The sequence below is a fragment of the Balaenoptera borealis genome, assembly GCF_965194805.1.
Source record: "Balaenoptera borealis genome assembly, chromosome: 6".
In the NCBI taxonomy this organism is placed as follows: Eukaryota; Metazoa; Chordata; class Mammalia; order Artiodactyla; family Balaenopteridae; genus Balaenoptera; species Balaenoptera borealis.
Genome location: NC_138863.1, coordinates 20,879,032 through 20,906,301, shown reverse-complemented (window position 1 = coordinate 20,906,301; position 27,270 = coordinate 20,879,032). Strand labels below are relative to the sequence as shown.

Sequence of the window (27,270 nt, the reverse complement as noted above, 5' to 3'; positions counted from 1 at the left end):
CACACACACACACACACACACACACACACACACACACACACACACACACACAGGCCCTGCCCCATCTGTACCCTCAAAGGAGAAACCATTTCTTGTGAGGGAGAGGACTCTAGGGGTGGAGCAGACACAGGAGAGAGGGAAAGCAGTTTATACCATAGAGGGAAAACAGGACAGAGAAAGGAAAAACTCACATAGGGGAAAGGACACTAGTGGTAGGGAAAGAAATTTTATTTTCAAGCTTTTAAGAGAATAATACAAACAACAGAGAGTTTTAAAAAACCCTAAAAACTAGTTTAAAAAAGTACTTGACAGTGTCCCTTTCATACCCACGGATGATGCGACCATTGTGCAATGACAACAAGAAACTCTGCAGGTGACCACCCCGTGGCCTTCCCTGGCAGGGTCCCAGAACCAGCAGGCGGGCTCAAGGGACAGTGCTCCCTGCCAGGGTCCCTGGGCCCGCCTTGCTGCATGGGAGGGACCAGGGAGCCGATAGCACTGAGGGATTAGCCAAACTGCCCTCGGGGGAGGGTCCCGAGCAGCAAGGAATACTTAGATTGGTCTCCACTCCACTCCTTGGGGCACATCCGGCCAACTTCCTCCCATTTGCTGCAGCAGCTCTCCTGGGAGACCCTGGGCAGGAGGTGCCCTGCCATGGGGGGCCCTGGGTCTCAGCAGGTGCCAAACCAGGAGGGGCTGTTGCCCTGAGCATGTCCTGGCCATGGGTGGCATTGGGTGATTGGGAAAATCACTCCTGGATTGACAGCTTTGAAGGCTGAAGCCACGGCAGCAGGACTGTGCTCAAGATACCCATGGGAAATCTGTACTATTGTTGCGTGTGTGTATGTGTGTGTGTGTGTGTGTTTCCTGTAAACATCTTTGAGCCAAATCACCATAAAATAAAGTAACAAGGGCACAGAAAGACACCCTACTCCAAACCTACGCCCTCTTTGAGCCCATCTGAAATTGGGAGTTCCCAGTTTGGAAGGTTTGGAAGGGGAAGAAACCCCCCTCCCTCTGGCCGCTCCGGCCAGCATCTCCCTCCCTGCACCACTGCCCCTGAGGCCTGAGTCAGGAATCCTGCCCTCCCAGGTGAGCCCAGGGGCCGCAAATGCTAGGAATCTCATCCCTGCCAGCTCCCACCCATCCCTCTCCCTCCCCCCAACTGCCCCTGGAACACAGCCCAGGGAAAAACCAAAGCAAACTCAAGGGTAAAACAAGGAGGGCTACAAGTGCTTTTTCTTCCCACACGTGCACACGTTGGCACCACCGCCACCAGACACGCAGCTTCGCCCCCCCCAGCCGCCACTTCTCCCCGGTGTTTTGCACAGGGGGGCACCTCTGGGTGCCTTTGCTGTTGTGTTTTGTTAGGCTCAGTATGTATTGCACTTCGTTGCTGAGTTTGTATTGGTTTTCCTCGTGCTTGTTGGAGAATGGTATTGCCTGGCTGGAGATCACGAAACCGCTCACAGCACCAGCCTCCCTCCAACTCCAGTCCTGCCCCCAGGCTCCTCGAGCGCCGCCCCCCCCCCCCGCCGCGCCTGCCCTCTGGCCCCTGGGGTGCCTCCATGCCTCCCCACACCTGCTCCCCAGATGGCGTCCTGTCAGGGGCGGCCCTCCCCGGCCCCTCCTCTCCTCGCTCCTGTGCGTGCGTGTGTGGTCACGGCTCCCTCCCAGGTCTCTCCTCTCACACCGTCGTGACCCTCATGACCAGCTCTCGGCTGCCGCCCTGGGGGCTCCGCTGTTCATGAGGTCTTAAGTGACTCAAGATGTGCAGGATGGTGTAAGCACAGTGGTGATCGGACAGAGGGCCTGAGGGGTGGCCGGCCGCCCGGGCAGGGCCTTCCTCAGGGGCAGGGGTGCCCGCAGCCTCCTCTTCGGAGGGGGGCGCATTGGCCTGGGTGGACGAGGAGGTCCGGGGGTTGGTCCTGCCTCCTGCCTTTTGATCCTCCAGGTCTTTCGTCTTGTCATAGTTCAGCACTTTCCACTGCTGGTTGACAGCCTGCCACCGTTTAAAGATGCGGTACACGGAGGGTCCCTCATGAATGATGAGGCCTGGGCAGCAGGGAGAAGAGAACAACAAAGGCGAGTAAGAGATAGCAGCTCGCTGCCGCTGCCGGGAGAAACCGGTCTCCCTCTGTTTATAAGTGAGTATAGGCATTGGGTAAGCCAGATTTATGTTGGTTTGATTTGTTCTTTTCAAACCTACCTTTCAGCTCTGGGCCACATGGCACCCATCCTTACATTTCTAGGCTCAACGAGTCTTTGGAAGTATGTGGAAGGCCACCACACCGAGGGCATGAAATAGTCGGGCACCTACATGCAGTGCTTTTGCCTGCCTCTGCTCTACCCCTCCTACTCCTTGGCCTGACAAAATCCAAATTCATTGTCCATTAAGGCGTAATACAAATATCTTTTACTCCCTCTGCCATGTATCTGTGGCACCTGGCACTTAGCAGATGTTGACTGAATCCTGTGCCTTCAAAGGTACCATAAAAGAAACCCTATGGTCATTCCATACCTGCTGAATGTCCGAAATTCCACTGATTACCTCTCGGCTATTTAACAACAAGCCCAGTGCTACTAATATACACACATTGCTGGCGGAGAGAACTTTGGCATGGCTCTATTGGCCAGGGGCAGTGTAGAGTCAGAAACGAGCTATGTCAGACAACCAGGAAACTAAATATTAATTGTGTGCCTACTATGTGCTAAGCACTAGGGATAGCGCAGTGAGCAGGACAGGCAGGGTCCTGCCCTCAGAGTGCTGGCATTCTAGTGGAGAGACACACAACAGACACGGAAACAAACCAATAAGACTATTTCAGGCACGGACATATGCTATGAGGAAGATAAAATAGGGGGAAATAGCCACTGCCTGCAGACACTGAGAGTCCTGTTTGATGGAGACGGTAGTAAGGGCTTGTGAGGGAGGTGATATCTGAGTTGAGACTTAATTTCTTTTTTTTTCTTTTTCTTTTTTTTTCCGGCCGGGCCACGCAGCTTGTGGGATCTTAGTTCCCCGACCAGGGATTGAACCTGGGCCACAGCCGTGAAAGCGCCGAGCCCTAACCACCGGACCACCAGGGAACTCCCTTGAGTTGAGACTTAAATGATGGGAAGGAGGGATCCACGCAAAGTCTGGAGAGAGAGCACATTAGTGGTAAGAACTGCAGGCACAAAGGCCAGGAAGTGGGAATGCAAGGCACCCGGCTCAGAAAGGAGGTCAGTGTGGCCAGGGCGCAGGGAATGAGTGAATGAGTGGGGCAGTGCAGGGAGATGGGGGTCAGAGGCCAGTCTATGGTAAGGCCTTATAGGCCATGGCAAGGGACTTATATTCTATCTTGAGTATAAGGGGAAGCCATTGAAGGGCTGTAATAGGAGGACGATGTGGTCTGATATACCCTTCAGAAAGGCCATCCTGGCTCCTGTGAAACAATAGACTGAAGAGGGACAAGAGTAGATGCCGAAGACCGAGAAAGTGATGTAGTGATGCAACTCGGCAATGATGGCCGCTTAGACTAAGGTGTAGCAGCGGAGGAAGTGAGAGGCCACTGGAGTCAGGATGTATGTTGGGGGTAGAGCTGACAGACTTGTTGGCAGGTGAGGTGAATCAAGAGAAAACTCTGGACAACTCTGAAGCTTCTGGCCTCAGCAGTTAGATGAGTATTGGTGTCATTGACTGAGGTGTGGTGGGCATGAGGGTCAGGGGTGTGGATCTGTGTGGTGGTGGCAGCCACTGTATTAGTTTCCAATTGTTGCTGTAACAGATCGTCACACATTCAGTGGCTTGAAACTACACAGATGTATTCTCCTGCAGTTCTGAAGATCAGAAGTTTAAAATCAGTGTCACTGGGCTAAAGTGAAAGTGTCATCAGGGCTGTTTTTTTTCTGGTGGCTTTGAGGGGAGAATCTATTTCCTTGCCTTTTTTCAGCTTTTAGAAGTTGCCTGTGTTCCTTGCCACTTCCTTGCATCACTCTGCCCTGTTCTTCTGATGTCACATCTCCTACTCCTCTCCTGTCATTGAGTCTCCCTCTGCCTTTCTCTTATGAGAACACTTTGATTACATTGGGTCCACCTGAATAATCCACGAAACTCTACCTGTTACAAGATTCTTAGGTTAGTCACATCTGCAAAGTCCCCTTTGTCATATAAGGTAACATTAACAGGGATTAGGACCTGGGTGTCTTGGGGGACCATTATTCAGCCTACTACATTCATTAATAGTTCTATTTTGGTTATGGTAAATTTAAGACACCTGATAGGAATCTCAATAGAAGGGCTAGGTAGGCAGTTGGACATATGATTCTGAAGCTTAGGAAGAGGTCTTGCCTGGTGATGGAGGTCATCAGTGTAGAGGTGGAATCTGAAGCCTTAGGAATGGCCCAGATCTCCTGGGAGAAGAGGTAGACGGACAAAAGAAGAGGGCCCATGACAGAGCCCTGAAGCTTCTGGTAATATGGAGGTTTGGTGGAGGCAGAGCCAGGAAAGGAGGTTCTGAAGGAGCAATAAATGGTGTAGAAGCAAGACAAACAAGTGTGGAGACCCAGAAGTCTAGAGAAGGACATGTTTCATGAAAGAGCGTGTGATAACCCCTTGAAATGCTGTTGAGAGGTCAGCTCAAGTGAAATGAGGATGAGGATGAAATTAGCTTGGTGGGCACAGAGGAGGTAGGAGGAAAGAGGCAATAGTGGGAAAATCAGGTAGTTCTCATCCAAGTGCATCTTTCTCTTCCATGAAGTCATCAGCTAAGGTGGGAAGGGATAAGGGAGGAAGTGTTGAAGATTTGTGGGGAGAAGAGAAGGTGGAAAATAATTATCTTGCAGAGTGAGAGGATGAATTTACAAGGGAGAGGTGGTAGAATTATCTGACAGTGTTGAGCACCTATTTGAGATTTGTGGCCACAGTTTAAAGTGGGTCTAGTCATTGGTTGGGTGGTTTTAATTAGCATAGACTGTCTTTCCAGGTAAGTATGGCAGGAGAGAGAGTGGGACAGGAGAATTATGGATGTTTGCAAAGGGGGTGTTTATCACGTTGGCCCATGGAGTCTAGACCGGGAAGGAGGGAAGTAAGAACACAAAGGGATAAGGAATCATGAAAATGGAAAAGTGGAAAGTGATAGGGTCAATGCCAAGAGGTTTCTATGAATTTGGAGAATTGCCAGCGTTGGTGAACTACAAGGATAGGGGGTGATGATCAGAGAGTGGAATGTTTAAATCCAGATTTTGAAGGGATGTGGTTCTTGGTGGTGATGAGCACTAGGGAGTGACCACTTGAATGGGGCTGAGGTGGGCTGGAGGGAAAGTTCTTCGGAATAATGAGGAAGGCAGGGAGTTGGATAGATTATCTGCATCAGCCATCCTCAGTTCTGTCAGACCAAATGCCCCCTTTTTATAACAAATTATAACAAATATATTTTAATATCCCCTTTTCTGTTCTGAAATGAAACTTACAAAATAATCCAAGCTACTATGGTTTCTTTTTTTAACTAATATAATGCCCTAACAGATTATGTAAAGAAAAACAAAGGGGAAGTCATTTTATAACACGATAATATAAATTTCAATATAAATGCTGGGGCACAACCACTTTAGAAAACAAACCAAAAACCTCATACATTTGCAAAAAGCCCCCTAGGGGATGGCAACACCTCTTCCAAGGACCACTGATCTACAGAGATGCTGAGACAGGTGTGGTGGGAGGGAGTGTGTGAGCCAGGTGCACAGGGGATGTGAGCAGTGAGCAGGCAGTCAGCAGCCAGCAGCATCCAGAAGGGAAAAGGGCTGGTGATGTATGATGACATTCACTTCAAAGGGGCTGTGGCTTCTGGAAGATAAAGGAAGAGAGGCAGTTTGGAGATGGTAATGGGGAGCAAGGAGGACACGGCCCCAGCTCCAGGCCCCCAGGGTACAGTGTACTGGAGACAAAGCAGTCACTACTTAAGACAGCCATGCAAGAAACAATGTCCTCAGGAGACAGCTTTATTTCAATTAAAGGATGATGAAAGGAACACTCGGAGGAGAGGTTGCCAATGGTGGACCATGAGGTCCAGAGGGCATGTGGAAGGGCTGGGAAGAAAGGGCCAGTAAAGGGATGAGAAAAATAGGAAAGGGATGATTGTCCATATGGTGAAGATGGTTTGAGAGGCTGGACTCAACAGTGAATGAGATGACTGGGGATGAGGTACAGTGGGATTCTCTTGCAGCACTGTACATCTAGGGGCAGCTGGTGTGTCCCCTGCGAGGAAGAGCTGATTCATAGGAGCAAACAGCAATGAGTCACTCCAGCCAACTCCATGTCAAGCAAAGAGACTGGATGGGAACATCTCAAAGCCTTTTCAACCTCCAACACGCTGTGATTCTAGGAGACAAGACAGCCACCCACTGCTACTCTTTCCTCCAGGACTCCAACAGCTCCTAAAATTGTACTTTGTGCAACAGGTCTTCGAGGGTTCACTGAAGGAGAGACAGTCTCCCTGTAGCCCAGTTGTTCCTAATCCTTTGGATCATGTGTCCCTTTGAGGATCTGATGAAAGCTAAGGACCATATTCCTGGAAAAAAACCCAGACACATGAACTGTCTTTATGATTTTAGTGGGTTCATAAATCTCCTTTGGACCACCTGTGGACCCCTTGATCTCCTGCCTGGTTCTGGACAAGGAGACTTCCTCTCTGCCCACTTTCTCACCCTCTCCCAATGTGCCAACTCTCATCGCTTCCTTCAACCTTTTGAATACATGCCTGTGCACCCTTGGTACTGCAGTGCTCACTTGTTCATTTATTTCACAAGCCTTGTTCGAACACTGCTATGCTCTTTCCTCTAGATTGTAAGCCCCTCGAGGCCAGGGGTCAGATATGGTTGAGGCTTGGGCAGCTAATATGGTATTGGGAGCTTAATGAAGCCCTGGTGATGATGGAGGACATAGGGGCCTTTGCGGGGCGGGTATCAGGATTTTTTGAAGCCCCAAACTAACTCACTCTTTCCAATAAGAGTCACTACACTAGATTCTTAATTAGCTTCTTAATCAGACAATTTTACGCTGATTGAAGAGGGTGGCTTAAATTTTCGGTCTGAATGCTACCTCCTCATTATCTGTCTAGTGTTCAGGAAATAATTAAACCATTTTAATGGATAGATGGCTGAAGGGAAGGAAGGTGCACCTGTTTTTGTAGATAATGCTTGTTTGCCAAAGTTGGAAAAGCACAAACTACCTCATTCGCATCCACTCCCGAGCCCTCTCTCTGCTTCTTGCTCTACAGATTACTTATCGATTCCTTGAGCAGCAGAGTTTTTTTTTAATGAGGGACGATGGGTGGGGCTCATTTGATAGGGACAGGTCAAGTGGGCAAAGTTGAAGAGATGGGAGAGAAAGAAGATGAATGGGAAAATGGATAGAGAGAAAGAGAGACTAAAGTTAGAATAGGAGGAAAGAAGGCTATTGGTGAATGGAGGCGGAGAAGTAGTAGAAAAACAAAATAGAAAATTAGAATGCATGGCAATAGCAGAAATTCAACACATTTTGATTGAGTCCCTTTCTGGGGTTTTCGATTTAATTTATCTAGTAACCACCTAACAAGGTGCCCAACCCTGGGCTGTATTCACTGATACAGTTCGAGAAGAACTGCTGCCTTCCTCTTTCTCACGTCTCTCCATCTTTCAGGGGGCCTCTTCCTGTAGGCTCCATAGGATGTCGGAACCCTTCATTTGTCATTCCCGAGCCTCCAGCTGAAATGGCCCTTCGCTCGGCCCATGAGGATGGGAGGGAAGGCGGCCATCGTGAGTAGGTTGTCCTGCCTGCACAGCTGCCGTGCCCCTAACTCACCACAGCACCGTCAGGGAGTTCTCCCTGACGTGGCATCCCAATCCTCCGCTGCTGAATTTTGGCCTTTGGTTCTTGCTGTGTCCATAGCGGTGAGATACAATTTAATTCTGTTTAGTTAGCATTTCCTGAACCTACTGTGTGTTTCTATGAGCACATGTGATGGAACAAAAAACAGATTCCCATGATGCACGGAGTTAATAGGCCAAGGCTGACAGAAGTATGCAGAGAAGAGCTCTGGTCCCCTCAGTGACACCAAATCCTGCTTCCCACCCTCACCTCTTCCCCGACTAGTATCCTAGTTTAAGTGGCATAAAGGTTGCAGACAACTAACTCTACAACAGTGCTTCTCAAACTGGAGAGTTTATGAAAGCACAGATTCCTGGGCACCACCCCCAGACAATCTGACTCAGTAGGTCTGGGATGAGGACTAAGAATTTGCATTTCTAAGAAGCTCTCAGGTGATGCTGATGTATGGACCACACTTGAGCATCACTGCCTAGAACATGGTCCTTATCCGGACCTACTGCCTCACGGAAGGCTCCGAATTTTGATCAAAGAGCTATAGGTAATTTAAAAAAATACTCTATTTCCAGATGTGACAGACATGAAAAGCTCAGGCAGCTGAAGAAATGGATACTTCCTCTCCTAGACCCAAAGACTTTTGGGTCCCACAATTTAGGGTCAACTCACTGATGAACATGTATTGAACATTCAGAGTACCTGCCACTTACTAGCCTTGTGGCTTGAGGTAAGTTAATTCCTCTTTCTGAGCCTCAGTTTCCTCATCAGAAAGTGGGGGCTGCTATCCCCTTGCTTATAGGGTAGTTATGAGATTAAATGAGGTAATGAATCCTGCATGCTGATGCTTACACTGTGCTGGGCACACATTTACACTCAATGCCACATGATATTGTTTGTTTGGGGGAAATTACAGGACAGAAAAAGCCCACTCACATCTCCTCCTCCTCCTCCTTTATTGCCAACCCCGTTCCCAGCGAGAAGCACCTGTCCTTCTGTCTCCTAAGTGTCCTCCCCAATCCTCAGTCATTGCTTATAGATGAATAACATGCTAGACCTGAAAGGAGCTCTGGAAACCAGCTGATTCTACACATGTCCCAAATATCCTTGCATTGGTGTAATTGAGAGGTCCATACCTGGAAGTGTGTTTCTGAAGCTCTGCCCTAAGATACTGTAGATTTTTTTTCCTGTGGGTTTTTTATGAGGCTTAGAGCTCTCACTATCTGGACAGATACTAACAGAACTGCATTTCTCAGCCATGCTGGGTGGTGATGGTGAAGGTCATGGTGATGGTGATGATGGTGTTGGTGATGAGAGTCAATATTTATTGAATGCTTACTATGTCCTATCACTAAAAGGGCTTTGCAAATATGGTCAACTTATCACACAAACCCAATAAAGGAGGTGATATTACCTCCACCTTACAGAACAGGAAACTGAGCTCAGAGAGCCCTCTGCACTCAGGTGGAGCTAGGTGCCTGGCACTGAATGTGAGCATGAGTCAAGCCAAGATTTAAGAAATGGGTACTGAGGGGAAAAGTGTATGTGTGCGTGTGTGGTGTGCGCTCGCACGCACGCGTGCACCTTATCCATGCTCTCTTGTATTTTCTATTAGATGGAGATAAAAGATTCAAAAGCCTAAGGAACTGTGGAGCCACAAGATGCAAGGGTCTTCGGTCCCTGAATCACTGTGTGGAGGAGAACCTCCCACTGACAGGAACTTCTGCTGGGTTAAAACACTGAATTTGGGGGCTTACTTTTTTTCTATCTACCGGAGTTACCCTAACTAAAATATCTTCAGTGCTAGATTAGGGGCCACAGAGAAAAGCAGTTGTGGCTCAATGACACATTTCACGTGGTCTCCAAAATATAATAGCTGGCTTGAGCATCCACTTTATTTACCAGATTGTGGCTATTTCTAGCCACAAACCCACCATCAATGGACAGACTTGCCACTTCTGAATCTGTCCCAAAATGCGCTGCAGGCACTGAAGGCAGTTCCTAAGAGCTGTTCCTAAAATATTTGAGCCCTGTCAGCATAACTGGAATAACTGAACTGCCTCCCAAGGGGTCTCCTTGGAGGGGGACAGCGCTTGCTTGGCGTGTCTACTTCTAAATCGGTCATCTTCATCCTCCAAGCATCCAGCAGCTCAGGCGTGGAGAAGGGCGACCATGCACAGGAAGCGGGGGTAGGGGGATGGAGGGGAGGTGCTTAAGGAAGGGGGTGGGGGGATATGAGTTAACAGTTAATCCAGAAAGTTGGATAAGCCACATGCAGGTAACAGAACATGGACTGAGCATCGTCTGGCCCATTTTTGTGGCTGATGCTTACGGGTTGTTTGGCCTGGCCCAGCAGTGTTGGCAATCCCCGCAGTCACAATTGCCAGCCTCCGAGAGTCAGTGACCTCTCACAACGGAAGTAATTCAAAAATCCTGGAATGTCAGACCTGAAAGGACCTTGTAGGTTATGAGGTTCAACCCTCTCAGTTTATAGGTAAGTCAGCTGAGTTGTAGAGAGAGGCAGTAACTTGCCCCAGGTCACACAGGTAGCTGGTAGCTTATCTGCTCATCAGATCTAGGTCTCCTGCTTCCTAGTCTCTTCTGCTGCAGCAGGCTGCCTCCTCCATATTTTCAGTTTCCTAATCAGGGAATTAAGAGGTTTGACAGGTGAGGTCATTTCTACCCAGAAGTAGGGAGTGAGGGAAGGAATCCTTGCGGTATATATGTGTTTTTTGTTCATGTGAATTAAAATTAAGTTTGAAAAACAATGTTTTCACAGTCCTGCTGCCCCCACCCCCTGCCCACTTGCTGTAAACTGGGATTTGAATCCCTTTATCTCAGAGGGCAGGTACCAGGTACCTCTAAATCATAGGAAAGTTACTCAGTATACTGCACACAGAGGAAGTTTTAACAAAACCTTTTCTATAGTTTCATCAATTACCCTAGCCCACTGTTTTAAAGATTTGGAGCAGTTTCAGAATCTTGCTCACTCTCGTTACCCTGACCCCATTTCACTCACAAGTGAAAAACAAACATGATGAGGATGAGGTCCTCATTTTTGCAGAGTTGACTTCTTGGTGGCCAATCTCTTGGGTCTGTGGAGTGAAAAAAAAATGTTTTTGGTGCCAGAGACCTTAATTAATTTGCTCTTGTTAAATCCTAATAACTTGACCCACTGGAGCAGAGAATGTCCCATTTGTTTCCTGGGTAGCTCTTTCAACTTCTCTGCCAGGGAAGACAGCGTCATTAGAGATGACGGAAGAGAAGGCAGGTGGAAAGAGGATGTTCGATGTAATCAGATCTGCTCATTGAGGGGACACGGGTGAGGGAGCCACAACCTTCCGGAAGAGGCACTGCTCCAAATAATAGCAGATTCTCAATTATGGGAGGACTCTGGGTCAGGCTCTCCAGGCTGTGGCTGGATTCAGGTTTTAACTGTTTGGGCATACCTTTATTGAGTGTCTACCTCGAGGGAAATCTACCCTGACCAAGTACCTCCTACCCTGGCCACTGATACGTATAAGTGTCTGCTCCTTTACATGTGCCATCTCATTCAATCCTCCCAACAAACCTCTGAAGACAGTATTATTCGCCCATTTCACAGATGGGAAAACAAAAGCAGAGAGAGGTTATGCAAATCACTTAAGGTCAAAAGGTTAGTAAGAAACTGAGCAATATGCAGTCCCAGACCATTATGTGGCACCACTCCTGCCACTTCGGAGACCCAGCACTCTGGGTTTTGTGGCTCAGTCCCTCCTGCTGTTTTCTCATCTTCTGTCTCCTTCCATCCCTTAAGTGTTTAATGCTCCCCAGGTCTCTGTCCTTAGTCATCTACTCTCTGAACATTCCTCCTAAGTTATCTATTCAAAATCCACAGCTTCAAACACCTCGAATTGTTGCCTTCCAAATCTGTCTCAACTGCCTACTTTCCTTACCTGTTCCCCTTCCCATCAGTTATCAGCCATAGTCAGAAATGGTTCAATGCCCTCTACCTCTTCCTCTGTGTCACAGGAGAGGACCACCTGTGCACTAAAAGAAAGCCTTTCCCTCTTTCTACCCCAGCAAAGAGACACCTTCCTGACCCTGCATTCTCCTCTTTGCAGATAATGTCTTCCATGTGTCTTGCATCTCTTCTACTGCAAACTCTTGACTTAGCAACTGCCTCTTGCCTCTCTGCCTGGATTTTAGGTTTAGGATGGTCTTTTTTTTTTTTTGCTGCCTTTGCTGAAGAGATATACTCTGGTTCCCATTTGTTTCATCCATTGCCCACCCCATTCTCATGCTCAGCAATGGCGCATGGTCCCCACTCAAGCCAGAGCCCCGGGGCTCCCACTTGCCTGAAGGAGTTCAGGCGGTCCTATCAAGTCCACAACCTATGTGCTTCTCAAGGTCATCCCATACACTTCTTCCCCATTGCCACTGTTTTGCATCTCTTTCCTTCTTGCTCAGACTATTACAAGCATGTTTCCAGCTGGCCTCTCCCAATGTCTAGTCTGTCCAGCTCTGATCCATCCTCCCCACAGCTACCAGAGCTGTCTCTTTAAAACACACATCTGATCATAATTCTTCTCTGTATAAAATCTTATCAATCCCTCCCCATCACCAGCAGGGTAGTCTGAGCTGCTTAGCACATGATTCGTGATCTGTGAGATCTGGTTCTTGCCAACCTCCCCATCCCCATGACCCACCTCTCCACCCTGGCTCTTTGCACCGAGCCATATAAATCTGCCCAAAGTTTCCTAAGCACACCTTGTTCTCGCATGTCTCTGTGTCTCTACACATGTTCTGCCTGGAAAGTTCTTCTCCACTCTTCTGGATAAATTTTGACATATCTTTTAAAACTAGCTCAAGAATAGGATTCCTTCCTTTAGAAACCCTTCTTGGACACCTCCAAGAGAGAGTTAATTGCTCTCTGCTCTGTTCTACTTTCCTCTATATCTTGTAAAACTCCTGCTATGCTGTGATTCATTTGTAGACTGTGAGCTCCTTGAGGGCAGAGACTGTGTCTCATTCATCTCTGTGTTAATATTCCCTAGTTTCAGGAACAAAACAAGACATCCAACAAATGCTACTGAATGAATGGATCTGACCATCCCAAGCCCACTCTGATTCAGTCATTTCCTGTGCTCACTCATCTCTGTGTCCCAGCTCTTATTATTGCCATCAATAATTACCTTGTCATTGAGTCATTTGTTGAGACGTGGATGGATCTAGAGACTGTCATACAGAGTGAAGTAAGTCAGAAAGAGAAAAACAAATATCGTATATTAACTCATGTATGTGGAACCTAGAAAAGTGGTACAATTTGTATGGAGACACAAAAGACCCCGAATAGCCAAAGCAGTCTTGAGGGAAAAAAATGGAGCTGGAGGAATCAGACTCCCTGACTTCAGACTATACTACAAAGCTACAGTAATCAAGACAATATGGTACTGGCACAAAAACAGAAACATAGATCAATGGAACAAGATAGAAAGCCCAGAGATTAACCCACGCACCTATGGTCAACTAATCTATGACAAAGGAGGCAAAGATATACAATGGAGAAAAGACAGTCTCTTCAATAAGTGGTGCTGGGAAAACTGGACAGCTACATGTAAAAGAATGAAATTAGAATGCTCCCTAACACCATACACAAAAATAAACTCAAAATGGATTAGAGACCTAAATATAAGACTGGACACTATAAAACTCTTAGAGGAAAACATAGGAAGAACACTCTTTGACATAAATCACAGCAAGATCTTTTTTGATCCACCTCCTAGAGTAATGGAAATAAAAACAAAAATAAACAAGTGGGACCTAATGAAACTTCAAAGCTTTTGCACAGCAAAGGAAACCATAAACAAGACAAAAAGACAACCCTCAGAATGGGAGAAAATATTTGCGAATGAATCAACGGACAAAGGATTAATCTCCAAAATATATAAACAGCTCATTCAGCTCAATATCAAAGAAACAAACACCCCAATCCAAAAATGGGCAGAAGACCTAAATAGACATTTCTCCAAAGAAGACATACAGACGGCCACGAAGCACATGAAAAGATGCTCAACATCAGTAATTATTAGAGAAATGCAAATCAAAACTACAATGAGGTATCACCTCACTCCTGTCAGAATGGGCATCATCAGAAAATCTACAAACAACAAATGCTGGAGAGGGTGTGGAGAAAAGGGAACCCTCTTGCACTGTTGGTGGGAATGTAAATTGATACAGCCACTATGGAGAACAATATGGAGTTTCCTTAAAAAACTAAAAATAGAATTACCATATGACCCAGCAATCCCACTACTGGGCATATACCCAGAGAAAACCGAAATTCAAAAAGACACATGCACCCGAATGTTCATTGCAGCACTATTTACAATAGCCAGGTCATGGAAGCAACCTAAATGCCCATCAACAGACGAATGGCTAAAGAAGATGTGGTACATATATACAATGGAATATTACTCAGCCATAAAAAGGAACGAAATTGAGTCATTTGTTGAGACGTGGATGGATCTAGAGACTGTCATACAGAGTGAAGTAAGTCAGAAAGAGAAAAAGAAATATCGTATATTAATGCATGTATGTGGAACCTAGAAAAATGGTACAGATGAGCCAGTTTGCAGGGCAGAAGTTGAGACACAGATGTGGAGAATGGACATATGGACACCAAGGGGGGAAAACTGCGGTGAGGTGGGGATGGTGGTGTGCTGAATTGGGCGATTGGGATTGACATGTATACACTGATGTGTATAAAATTGATGCCTAATAAGAACCTGCAGTATAAAAAACAAACAAAACAACTGATACTAAACTTTCATTGGGTTATTTGTATGGAAATATGTTAATATAAATGTTTCAGACATTACATGAAATTTCTAAAAATCTTATATTTGTATTTGTATGGAAATATGTATGGAAATATGTTAATATAAATGTTTCAGACATTGCATGAAATTTCTAAAAATCTTATATGTTCTGGTATAATGTTATAAGTAATAATCCTAGTTATTACTTTAAAATGTATATCTCAGAAATAACTAATTTTCTTGTCAACTGCATTATTATGAACTTTCATCAAATCTTTAACCGTGGTCATTTTTAAGTCTTTTGTCATTTACAGACAGTTCTGGATGTACTCTGATGATTTTGCAAATATGTTCCTATAAAAGGGTTTCATCTTCAAGAAATTCATGGAAAAGACTCTGACAAGTACAGGTTTCTGGTAACTGACTGTACTGCTGAACTGAATGAATAAGCATTTTCAGAACTCTAATGAAAAACTGATGAACTCATAAAAGTGCTAACAAAAGATCAAGATGAAAAAAAAAATTAATTACATGGGACTGAGTGAACTGATGAGGATGAGTATAACTTTTGTGACTTTCTGTCTGAATTAAAAAAAAAAAAAAAAAAGAAAAGTGGTACAGATGAACCGGTTTGCAGGGCAGAAGTTGAGACACAGATGTAGAGAACAAACGTATGGACACCAAGGGGGGAAAACCGCGGTGGGGTGGGGATGGTGGTGTGCTGAATTGGGCGATTGGGATTGACATGTATACACTGATGTGTATAAAATTGATGACTGATTAAAAAAAAAAAAAGATCTAGTACAAGGGCTTCCTGCAGTAGATGCTGAATAAAAAATTTCCTCCCTGGGGAAAAAAAAAAAATTACCTTGTCTGCCTCCCCAGTGAAGTGTAAGATCCTTGAGAGCAGGTGCCCTTTCAATAAATATTTCTGAGTGAAGGAACGGATTCCCTAATTTCATGCTAACCAGTAAATTTAGCTACCCACATCCCAAGTACCTTTCACCAGAGTGTCACAGGGAGACAAACCACCCAAATTTCATCTCAACTTCTCAAGCCTCCCGCTCAGTTGGTGTCAGAACAGCACTGATTAAAAGGGAGGTACAACAATGGCTAACCTCCAAAACCCTGAGTACGGGACAGGAGCAGCTGGGGCTCACTGAATTTCTTCTTGTTACCAGCCATTACTCTATGGGTCAAGGTATTACTGGACCAATTTCCCCTCAACCTGCCTCCTCATCCAAGCCCTGCATTTGCAATTTCACAGAGCAATCAGAGATGAAATAGGCAGTAAAAAGTGCCCAGGAATTGGAGCCAGAGGTTCGTGGTCCAGTCCTCAGCTCTGCCATCTGCTTAGTTATGTGACCTGGAGCCCAACTGCTTTAAACCTATTCTCACCTGTTAAATATGGATAACACTTACCCTGCTTATCTTTTAGGGTTGTTGGCCCCTTTCTCAGTTCCTCTCTGTTGCAGGGGTTTGATGGTTTGTTCTGTCTACAGCAACTTACATCTGGCTTTCACAATGGCACAGATCGGTCTAGGGAGTTAGGACTGTAAGCCAAGAGATGCTTAATCTGTAGAGGCAGCCCGTATCCCAGAATATACAACCCTCTGATATGACCAAGTCCGGAGACATTGTCCACAACCCTGGACCCATGCTGCATCAAACAGAGAATCCAGACCTTCCTGGCAACCATTTCAGGCAAAATCCTTTGGTGAGAACCAAAGACCATTGTCTGAAAGTCATTGCTTTCACTGATTGACCTGGAGGCCAGCCAGGTAGACACAGCCATGGATGGGGCTGATGTGGCTTCACAAGCAGCCAGCTGACCATGTCCCAGACTCTGCATCCTCTTAGCTTCATGGCAGAGAATATCTGCTGAGCTGGTGTTGGTGCTGAGTGGAGTTTCTCCTCATGTGCCTCTCCCACTCTCACCAACTTTCCCTTAGCACACCACTCTGATAGAAAAGGTAAATACATTTTTAAGGATTAATTAAACCTCAATATTATGTTTACTCAGATTTAGACTATCTGAGGCCATTTAAGAGTCTAGGGAATAGACCAAGGTGTCTGAAGAATAGAGAAAGTTCAAAGAATTATTTTAACAAACGGTCTTATTCCTTTCTTACTCCACCTCTTGAGTTAACACGGGGCTAGACTCATTTTCCTTTCTCCCCAGGATAAAATTTCTATCCAGGTACTAAATTGCTCCATCTATCCAAGCAGCTTGGGTCTAAGGATATGGATTCTTTCAGTAAACATTTTTATTTACCCAACATCTCTTGAAAACATCCACCTCCCTCATTTCCACTTCCACCCACTCTCTGGTGAGGATCCCACTCTTCCTCTGCCCACCTTTTCACATCACCTTCTTCCACTCTCCCAGGACTTCTGGAAGGAACGTTTCTTCTTTTCCAATGCAAGTGAGCTAAATGATTGAGTTTTAAAACTGGTGACTGCCTCCAAAGTCTGTAGGTGCCCCCCTGTGGCTCTCTGTGGCTTCCATCTTTGTGCAGTAAGAGGACCACATCGTGCCTCCTCCTGGCTGGCCCAGCCTGGTCTCTGGACCTGTTCTAGCTTCTCTGCCTCCCTTCGGTTCAGTGAATCAGGCCAGAAGTCCAGATTCATGAATGGAGGCAGGAGGTGTAGGAGAGAAATTATGGCACACTCTCCTTCTAGAGGAACAGACTGGACCCTGGGTTGGCATTCTGGTTTGTTTCCCCTGAAAATCTGACGAAGGTGGAGTGTCAGCTGGGTTATAACCTTGCCTAAGTTGGAGGTGACCCCTGACGGGTGGGTGCTTTACCATGAATACAGCTGGGAGGCTGTAGCATTGGGCTTTCTGAGTCCAGTGATTCTGGTGAATAAGTGTGACTTTTGCGGGGACCCTGGAAACTAGGCCAAGATGGGACCCACTGTTGTGGATCTCATCTTGTTGTTTCTGAACTATCATTTGGGGGCTGAGAGACTAGCCCTAGACTAAGATAGGGAGTGTGGGGAGGACTGGCCTGCAGAGGTAAGCTGGACCTGCCTTATGGAGGCTGTGGGTCCTGGCCTGCATTCCTCTAAGTGGACCTGGTGCCAAACATGCTCTCTTGTAGTTCCGTGAGTCTGAACGTCTAGTTGAGCCTAAAAATAAAGAGGCTCCACCTGATTTTCCCTTCCAGAGAGCCCTGAAAAGCTGATATTTTTACACCCACTTTTGCAGTGCTGTGTGTTCCCCCCCACATGCCAACTGACCAGAACATGGCAGAGGAGAAGAAGTGTCTCGTACTTGAACTTCACCCTTACAACCACCATCATTACTCTTGATCATCATCATCATCATCAAAATCATCATCATCGCAACCAGCACAAGAATGTGTGCATTCCAGCTCCTGCCTGCCACCTCCCACTCTCTTAACTACATCACATATTACTCCCTTTTTAACTTAGTCTCCCAGCATTTTTCTCCTAGGGACAGCATCTCCTAAAAAAAAACAAAAACAAAAAACCCTGAACTGAGAGCCCCACCGTGCTGCCTGAATTAGCCTAAGACAAATTCTTCAGTCTCAGAGTTTCACCGTCTGAAAAATGGGAGGAATAATCATTGCCCCTGGGGACACGCTTCTAAAACAGAATTAGCTCCAGTTAGGATCAATAAAATAATAGAGCAGTCTGAACTTTTTAAAGGTGAGATAGTCTAAATATAAATATATCTGACCACTTTTGGACGGCACCAAAAGCGATTAGGGTCCCTATGCATTCCCCTTCCGTCCGACGGCTGTCTCCACGCGGTCACTGGCTGCCAGAGCAGAACGGAGAGTTCCTGGTGTGGCTGTACACCTGGGAAACGATGTTTTCCTGAAAGCTTGGAAGCAAGGACAACAACGCGAAAACTCTCAGTATATGGCTCACTCGGCTTCTCCCATAAATGGAGTGACTGAGTGCCACATGTACACAAGAAGAGAGAGGAAAGTGGGCGGGGGGAGGCAGGTAGATAGAGGAGCCAGGAAGAGACAGAGGAGATGGTGCTGAGGAGCCCTCCCCAGGGGAGACACCGTGAGCACCAGGCAGGCCAGAGGCGCGGTGCTGGGCGGCTCAGAGCCCCAGGGAGCAGGCCTGCGGTGAAGGCCCCGCCTGTAAGTGGGCCCAGGTGCGCTCAAAGTCATAGGTGGCATCTGTCGGTACTCCATAAGTGACTCTGCGGGATTCCTGGTATCTGATGCGAGGATAATGGAAAGAGCGTTAGACCGCCAGTTGGGAGACCTTGCTTCTAATCCCAGCTGAGCAATCTTGAGAAGATTACTTCCCTTCCCTGGGCCCCTGCTCTCTCAAGTTCAAAACAAGGGAGTTGCACTGGTCGATCACATGACCAATTCTCTTCTATGTCCAGTTCTCTCCGTTTTCAAATATATGGAGCCCTGACTGGGAGATGGTATTTATGTTCCTCTCTCTCACCCATGCTCCCTCCAGGGGAGGAGCTTATGGGTGACTTCGTTGGCCCATGGGCTGTGGGCAGAAGGGACAGGGTGCCAGTACTGAGCAGAAGCTCTGAGAAGCACTGCGTGTTTCCACCCATACTCCTGTGCTCCTGCGCTTGGCTAGAAGAATACACCCCAGTAGTCCCTGCTCCTTTAGCCTGGGCCCCACCATGAGGAGAAGGCCTGAACCCAATACACAGTCAGAAGCTAAGTCCAGCCAAGCCCAGCAGAACCAAACCATCTTGCAGACCCATGAATGGGACATAAATGCTTGTTGTGAGGCAGTGCGACTTTAGAGTTGTTTGTTACTGCAGCCAAAGCTGATTCATACACCATGTGACAGGAAAGCATGTCTCACAGATGCGCACACCAGGGACTGATCAAAAGCCTGCCTGAAGGAGAATGAAGGGCAGCTGGAAGGGCCCCTACGGGAAGGCTTCCACTGCTTCCCCCTCCATGCCAGAGCCACACACCTCCATATGGAGACACACCTGGCTTTTGGCATCAACAGCCTGTGCCTCAGCAGGAGTAGGAAAGGAGTCTGGTAGGAGAGGGAACTAAATTAGAATGCCTTAAAGTCAAATTCCTCCCCATCCACAGTCCTCTCTCTTCCACAGGCCTCCAAGCCTGGGCGGTCTGTTTCTTTCACTGCCTACGTGCCGTAATTAAAAGGCTCTTGAACTTGGGGGTGGAGGTTCCGGTTTAGCCAGCAGGGAGAGGCAGCAAGATGCTTAGACAAGTTTACAAGTTCCAGCATCACTGGTCTCTGGCTGCTGTAATCAGTATGCAATTCTCCAGGCCTCTCTGATTCCCAGTATTAAAGGACCCCAAAGAAAATGAACACCCTCTCAGCCCAATTCTAGCTAATAGATGTTTTCTTGCCAAACAGAGTAGTGTAGCATATTTGACATAATACACAAACTGATGTGCGGCGAGGACAACTGTGGAACTCTGGTACTCTCAGTGCTGCAGCCTAGGGGGTAACCTGAGAGGTCCAGGTTGGGGTGTATGACCAGGGCTTAAGCATGCTTCATTCACTCAGAGAAAACCGGGGTCATTCCCCACCTCCTCAGTCACTTGGATGAAGACTTCAGAGCTGACAGCCACAGTCATCTGTTGGGAAAAACAAAGAGCCCTCCACCAACCAACCTAACATAATGGAAGAGGAGGGAACGTACATTTGGGAATGGTGTAAGGGAACAAGCAGGAACTGCAGTGGTGGGTTTCCAACCTTTTGCTAAAACACTGAAGGTTTGAAAACAAAACCTTACCTGGAACAGACACATATATAAACAGATGAAAGTGCAGAAGCTCAGGGTGAAGCAGGGGTGAAGTTTCAGAGCCTGTCTGTATAGCATTTCATTCTCCACTCCTAAAAGTGGCTCCTGAAGTTGTGTGTGGAACCCCAGAACTATATGCACTTTGTAAACCGCTAGGCTAGAGAAAGCTTGGGCATTAATAGGCTTAAAGAAAGCTGGGGAAAGGGAGCAGGTATCATCATGGCTGTTTCTGGGCATCTTGCTGCGAAGAGAACGGAATTAAATGTATAGGCATCCTTTGTCATGACTTGGCAACGGTGGTGCACACAACAGAGAAGAGGCCTTCCACAACTTGCTTGAGGCAGGTAGACTGACCAACCTACCTTTCTCAGATACTTTTAGGACAAGGCTCCTTATTCTTATCTTCAAGTGGGAAGGGCAGATTTGCTTGGGAAAGACCTAGATCTTCCTCCTTTGCTCTGCCTCCTCCTACTCCCTACTCACCCCTCAAATCTAAGCCACTGGCCCCTCCTGAGCTCACAGGTCTCAAGCCTGGTGCCATCTCTGCTTTGACCTTCAAGAGGGAGGGACCCTGAGGGATATGTCTAATGCATCAGTATGCAGCTCCCCATTTCCGGTAGAGACCAGCCCCAGACCCACCTATGCACACCACATCCATGAATCCATACATCCCGTAGCAGATCTGGAAGAGGAGGTCTTGGCGCTGCCATTTTGCTGAGGGGCTGAAGGTCGACCAGATGAGCCAAGAGATACTGGCGATGAGGAAGAGGGAACCCAGGATGGCGGCCGCAATCTGAACCTTCTCAATGACTGTCAGAGAGATGGCCTGCCACTGCAGAGAAGAGAACAGCGGGTTAGCGGTTGCTTGGATGCCCTTTACCCCATGTCCATCCCATTCCCATCCCTCCTCCTTCTGCTGTCCCAACCTCTCGCTTCTGGATTTAAACCTGGGCTTTCCAGCTTGTCATGCGATGGCTATTTTTGCAAGTTTCTGAGGCTGACACTGTGCTTTTGATGTGGAGGAAACCTGTATCACACTAAACGATCAGAAGTCATTACAGGGAGGGGGTTCTGGGCGGGCATGGCTGGGAAGGAAGGCCTTTGTGGTTGATGAGGAAACAGACAGAAAAAGTGGAAATGCAGAGTGTAGGTGGTGTTCCGGGTCCCCAGAATATTCTTTTCTGAGCAACACATTATTTTCTCACTAACAGGTGCTGAGAGGGCACAGGCCTTTTTTTTTTTTTTTTTTTTCACTTGTTTTCTACAACAACACTTGGCATGTCATTTAATATACATGCTAGAGATTACCAATTCAACAGACAAAGAGAGGACACAGGATGTGGGGGAGAGGTAAGAAAAACAGTATAATTTACTGACCGTATATGGACACTGAGATTTCAGGGTTTTTTTAAACAGAAAAAAAGCACTATGCTAATAGCAGTATTGATGGATGGGTTGAAGGCTAGGGTGTGGGTGGGTTTCCACTCCAAAATTCTATGAGTCTATGGCTGGTGCAGGTAGCATAGGCCTAGATGGGGCATGAGTTGGATTTTAGTTTGGAGTTTATTCATGCTCTTGCTCAGCAAATACGTACTGGGTATTCTCTGTGTGCCAGCATCCTGCTAGGTGCTGAAGACAAAGCAGTAAGCAAAAACATACAAGACTTCTGCCTTCACGGGGCTTTTCATCTAGGGAACACAGACAACCAAATAATTCTTTACTACAGCAGTCCATCTGGAGTAAGAAAGGGAGGTACATGGCATGTGAGAGCCTACGATAGGGGATTTCACTTCCCAGAGGAAGCAATGAGTTGACTGGGAATTTACTGGGCAAAGAGAGGAGGGAAGCATGCTCCAGCAGAGGGAAGAGCATGTGCAAAGGCCCTGTGACAGAAGAAAGCATGGTGAACATGAAAATCTGGAAGAAGACCAGAGAGGGCGGAGCAAAGAGCAGGGAGTATGGGGTGAGACGACTGGGAAAATAAGAAGGGAAGACCACGTGGGAGCTTGAAGAACATGCACAGATTTTTGACTTTATCATAAGAGTAAACATGATGCTCTTGAACAGTTTTAAGAAGGGAAGAGACAGGATCTGGTTTGGGAAGGTGGAGGGAAGGACTATCTCCTGATTGTAGCAGTTTGCATAATGCCCTGCAGAGAGCACCCCCAGAAGGCATTTCAGGAGGCATTTCAGAGGCATTTCAGAACTCTCAAGGAAAGGCGGACAACCTTCCTTCTGCCAACAGTGAGCCCTCCCTGCACATTAAATGGCCTGGATGGAAGCACTGATTCTGGCTCCAGCCAGGACTGACCAGAGGCCCCTAAGGAGCTGTAACTACTGGAAAACAGTTTGCTTGCTAGTCTAGATGTAGGACATTAGCCTTTGCACTTAATTATACAGATCGCATCCCATCACAGGTAATTGGGCCTTTACATTTTCCAGTCTCCAGCCTAGGGTTACACATAACAAAGGCATTTTCCAGAAGATGGCCTGATCCGACTGACTCCTCTCTTAGACGACAAATGCTTCTTCCAGAGCCTGCCTCACTGTCCGTGAAGCGCTCCTGACTGAGCTTTTTGTTTCCACCGCTGTGACATCAATACCCTCCCTTTCTGCTCCAGACTTCAAAAATCCCCAAATGGAGAGGCACAGGAAGCTCCCCTTAATCCCTAAAGCCCCTTCCTACCAACCCCTAAGCCACCTGAGGAAACTAAACAGCACTCCCGACTACAATTTGAAGCAGGAAGAAGAAAGAGCAGGACGGGGTGATATGCACAAGGCTCTCCTCCTGTCTGTACGACGGGAGGCTCCACAGAGAGGCAAGGAGAAAGCAGAGGACAGGAGCGCTCTGCAGTCTCCCAGGGAGGCTGGGAAGGGGAGGAGGGCTCCAGAGGCACCAGGCTCTGCCACGGCCAGACCCCCAGAGCTTCGTCCCCAGCGAGATCCTGATCGCAGCGTCCTGAGACTTCTCCGTGCCCTGCTGTGCAGCAAATGGAGAGACAAAGAAGAAAGCGCGTGAAGACGGGATGATTCCTTCCTTATAACAGAAAGGGGAAGTGAGCAAGGGCCAGGCGACCCAATCCTAGCCCAGCTCTTCTCCAGCTTGTGGACTGTGACCTAGGAGAAGTCAATGAATCATCAAGGGGCTTCCCTGGTGGCGCAGTGGTAGGGAATCCGCCTGTCAATGCAGGGGACGCGGGTTCGAGCCCTGGTCCGGGAAGATCCCACATGCCGCGGAGCAACTAAGCCTGTGCGCCACAACTACTGAGCCTGTGCTCTGGAGCTTGCAAGCCACAACTGCTGAGCCCGTGTGCTGCAACTGCTGAAGCCCGTGCCCCTAGGACCTGTGCTCCGCAACAAGAGAAGCCACCGCAATGAGAAGCCCGTGCACCACAATGAGGAGGGGCCCCGGCTCGCCACAACTAGAGAAAGCTTGCGCAGCAACAAAGACCCAATGCGGCCAAAAATAAATAAATAAATAAATAAATTTACCAAAAAAAAAATCATCAAGACTTCCAAAAAGTGGAGGTAATTGGTCCCTCCTTCTTCCTAGAGTATTGTGATGGTTAAGTGAAATTAATCAGTGCTCTGAAGGGTACACGCTGCCATCATTTCTGTTCTTCATTATGTTTCAGCAAAAGTACAGCTATGCATGTCAAGGTGGGGCTACTTATAACTGTACTTAGCAAACTCCGTGCTGGGCACTGCAGGGTAGAGGTTAAGGGCCAGACTCAGAAGTCAGACCCCTTGGATGTAACCCTGCTCCACCAGGGTGACCTTGGACAAACTGCTGACCCCTCTGTGCCTCTACTGTCTCATCTGTAAACTGGGAATAATAATAGTACATTGGGTTGTTTTCAGTATTAAATGTCATAATATATGGGAATACCTAGAACAGTGACGGGTCCCCAGTTAGCACTAACTAAATGCTCATTAATACGATTGTAGTTCAGGTGTAGCAAAGAGGGTGAGAAGCAGCCACAGAACCTTGAGACCACAAGGCTACCCTGAAATGTCCCCTTTCTCAAGGGGCTCTTTCTAGAAACAGAGCTTGCAGAAGGTCACTGAAATAACGTGCTGTCCTGTCCACTCTTTCTCACAGCATTGTATGGGGCATGAACCAAGAGGTGAGAGATCTGAGACCTGGAAGAAACTTTCCTACTCTGACGGCAGAGGTAGCTCCGGCACCCCATCCATTGCTCTGCTCGCTCGTGGCAGGGCCTGCCTGCTCCATCCTGTACCACAGATGGTTGGGCTGGCCTGGGAGAGCAGAAGTTGCCCCACCATGGCTGAGCAAGCAGCCGTCTCACACTTGGCTGAGCCCGAGCCCAGGACATGCAATTGGGACAATCTGGGCCACAGTCACACAACACTGCTGCTGGTCCAGACTACATCCTTCTTCTGGTACTATCTGGAAAAGTGAAATGGCATTTACTGAGCACACACCATTGACTGCAATGGTCCACTCACAATCCAGAAGTAACAGAATCAGAGAGTCTCCAGTGACTAAAAACTCACAGTTAAAGACACGGTAGTAACTTAAGAATAAAGCCATAGATCAAATTTGTCAATACTGCCATCTGCTTACCGCACTTATGAGATTAGAATGACCTTTTCTTTTCTTTACCCCCAGGAAAAAGTTATCCCTAAATGGTTCTTCATTTTTTGTGTCAAGGGCTGATTCCTGTTTATGAGCCAAGGGCGGAGCCAAGGGGGCACTTGGGGGGTGGGCTTGTGGGTTTGGACTCTGACCCTTTTCCAAGGTTTGAATCAGCTGAGAAGGAAGGGAAGAGTTAAGGCACTCCAGGGTGTGGAGTCAGCTGCCTCACGGCACTGCTATTTTAAGACACTTCAAGATTTGGGAATGAATGGCTGGCTAAAGATGGAACCAGCGCAGGGAGAAGCACTTCTTATTCTGACCCCTTGGTACACTATCAGGATGGCCGAGGTGCCTGGGGGCTCTAATGCCTCCTTCCGGAAATAAGCCTCCCCCCTGGCCCGCATGAGTGGACACTGCAACACCAGGTGTTTCCAGCTGCCCTTCACGCAAAGATCCTATGCCACCATCACCCCCAGAGCACTCGCCCTCCTGGGGCTGCAGGATTGACTCTCCCACCCCCTCGGAGAGGAGGAGAGAGACAACGGTGCCAAGCTGCTGGAGTTCCCACCCTCACTAGCGTGCTGGTTAATTGATTACGTGGCAGCTTAACTGTCTGACCATGCGTGTGTGGAGGTATTTTCAGAAGCAAAGCGCTCTCTCTCTCTGTGGGTGCCTCGCAGGGGGAGCTGTGTGATTTGGAGGATTTACGACGCGGTGCAGGGCCTGCCAGCTCCTTGGGGGTGATGGATGTGTCCGGGGCAGGGCGGGAGGGGTCGGGGAGGACGGTGGGGGGGCCCTCAGTTCTGACAGGTCCAGCCCTGTGTGAAGCTGTTTCGCAGAGCCCACCCGAGCCCTGGCCCTCCTGCCCTTGCCCTTCGCAGACAGCTCTTCAGAGTCTCTGCCATTTCTTTCTTCCTTCTTGCCCCCTCTTCTCCTTTCCTCTGCTTCCCTCTCCTGTCTCATCTCCGTTTTTCTCTAGTCCCTTGTCACAGGAAGGATGGTGTGTGGCCATCCTTCAGCAACATCAGCATCATTCGATAGCTCGTTAGAGACTCAGGCTCTCAGGCCCCACCCCACACGCCTGAATCACAGTCTGTGTTTTGTCAAGGTTCCCGGTGAATGACACATTCAAGTTTGGGAAGTACCACTGAGTCTCCTCTCTCTTTGTTTCTTCTTTTCCGCCCTTAGCTTTATCACTCTTTCTCCTCACCCTCCCACCCTATCTTTTTCCCCTCCTGCACTTGTCTGTCCTCTGGTCTTTCTTTCTTGTTTTTTTCCTCCCTCCTTCCCTCCCTCCCCTCTTTTCTTCCTATTCCTTTTCCTTATCTTTCTGATTTCATCCATTCATTCAGTCATCCATTAGCTCACTTATTCTCTCTCTTCCATCTGATTCTCCACGTTTCTTTACTCCTGTATCTATTTCTCTCTCTTGGCCCCAATCCCTTTCTCCTCTTCTGGCTGAGGCTTAAGAGAAAACACAAAAATTCTTTCATCCCCTCCTGCCCGGTTGCCATCCGCGGTCTCGCCCACCTGGCCCATCTCTTTCTTTTTCTCCAAACTGCCCAGACTCTAAGGTGAAGTCGTCCTCCCGCCGAAAAGCAGGGGTTGTGGGAAACCCCGGGCCGGAGCCCCAGCGTCCCAGCGGGCAGCCCCCGGTTGTACCTGCAGAGGGTTCTTTGTGCTGATGGCGATGACGTGGTACTTGTAGTAGCACAGCTCGCAGCTCCAGCAGCCCCGCTCGCTGATCCACTTGATGAGGCAAGGCTGGTGCGTGCACTTGACCGAGCCGTCGCAGCGGCACGGGCTCAGCAGCTCCCCCTGCAGGGAGAGAGGCGGAGGGTGGTGAGGCCCGAGCCCCGCCGTCTGCGGGTGGCGTTGGGGGTCTGGCCGCCTGAGTGCTGGTTTGCCCCCCAGCCCTCCCCGTCTCGGGGCAGGCCAGACCACAGGCTTAGCTGGGAGGCCCCAGACACTAGGGGGGAGGCCTGGGCTCCAGATCCCCAGCTTCCATGAAGTCAGCTAACAATTCTGAGCCCGGGTCCTACTCGGTACTGCCCAAGTCCTAGGGTTTCTGCGGAAATGAGTCGGGGGATTTCTGCGGAAGCCCTCTGCCATCCAAAGGGGGTGTCAGCCTAGATAGGCTTCTCTTTAAAGGCTCAGCCAGGGGTCTCAAACTCAAGTGCTCTCAGGGCCAGACAGGCAACACAAGTGACAGAAGCCAGCTGGTGGGGATTAGGACGGATTGGAGGGCCCAGACCCCAGTGAAAGGGACAGCCATTATCAGCTG

General features: G+C 48.0%; 1 protein-coding gene across 4 annotated transcripts in view; it reads right to left on the bottom strand.

Annotated features, from left to right (window-relative positions):
- Nucleotides 1-1,594: 1,594 nt before the first annotated feature.
- Nucleotides 1,595-27,270, bottom strand: part of MARCHF4 (membrane associated ring-CH-type finger 4) — a 102,880-nt gene continuing 77,204 nt past the window's right edge. For 2 of the 4 annotated variants that reach the window (XM_082397676.1, XM_082397677.1), the window contains 3 exons: nt 26,649-26,804; nt 21,026-21,218; nt 1,595-2,055 (listed from right to left, as the gene is read on the bottom strand). In XM_082397676.1, coding sequence (XP_082253802.1) covers nt 1,688-2,055; nt 21,026-21,218; nt 26,649-26,804 — 717 coding nt within the window. In that variant the 3' untranslated portion in view covers nt 1,595-1,687. The other 2 variants (XM_082397678.1, XM_082397679.1) reach the window with 2 other exon arrangements.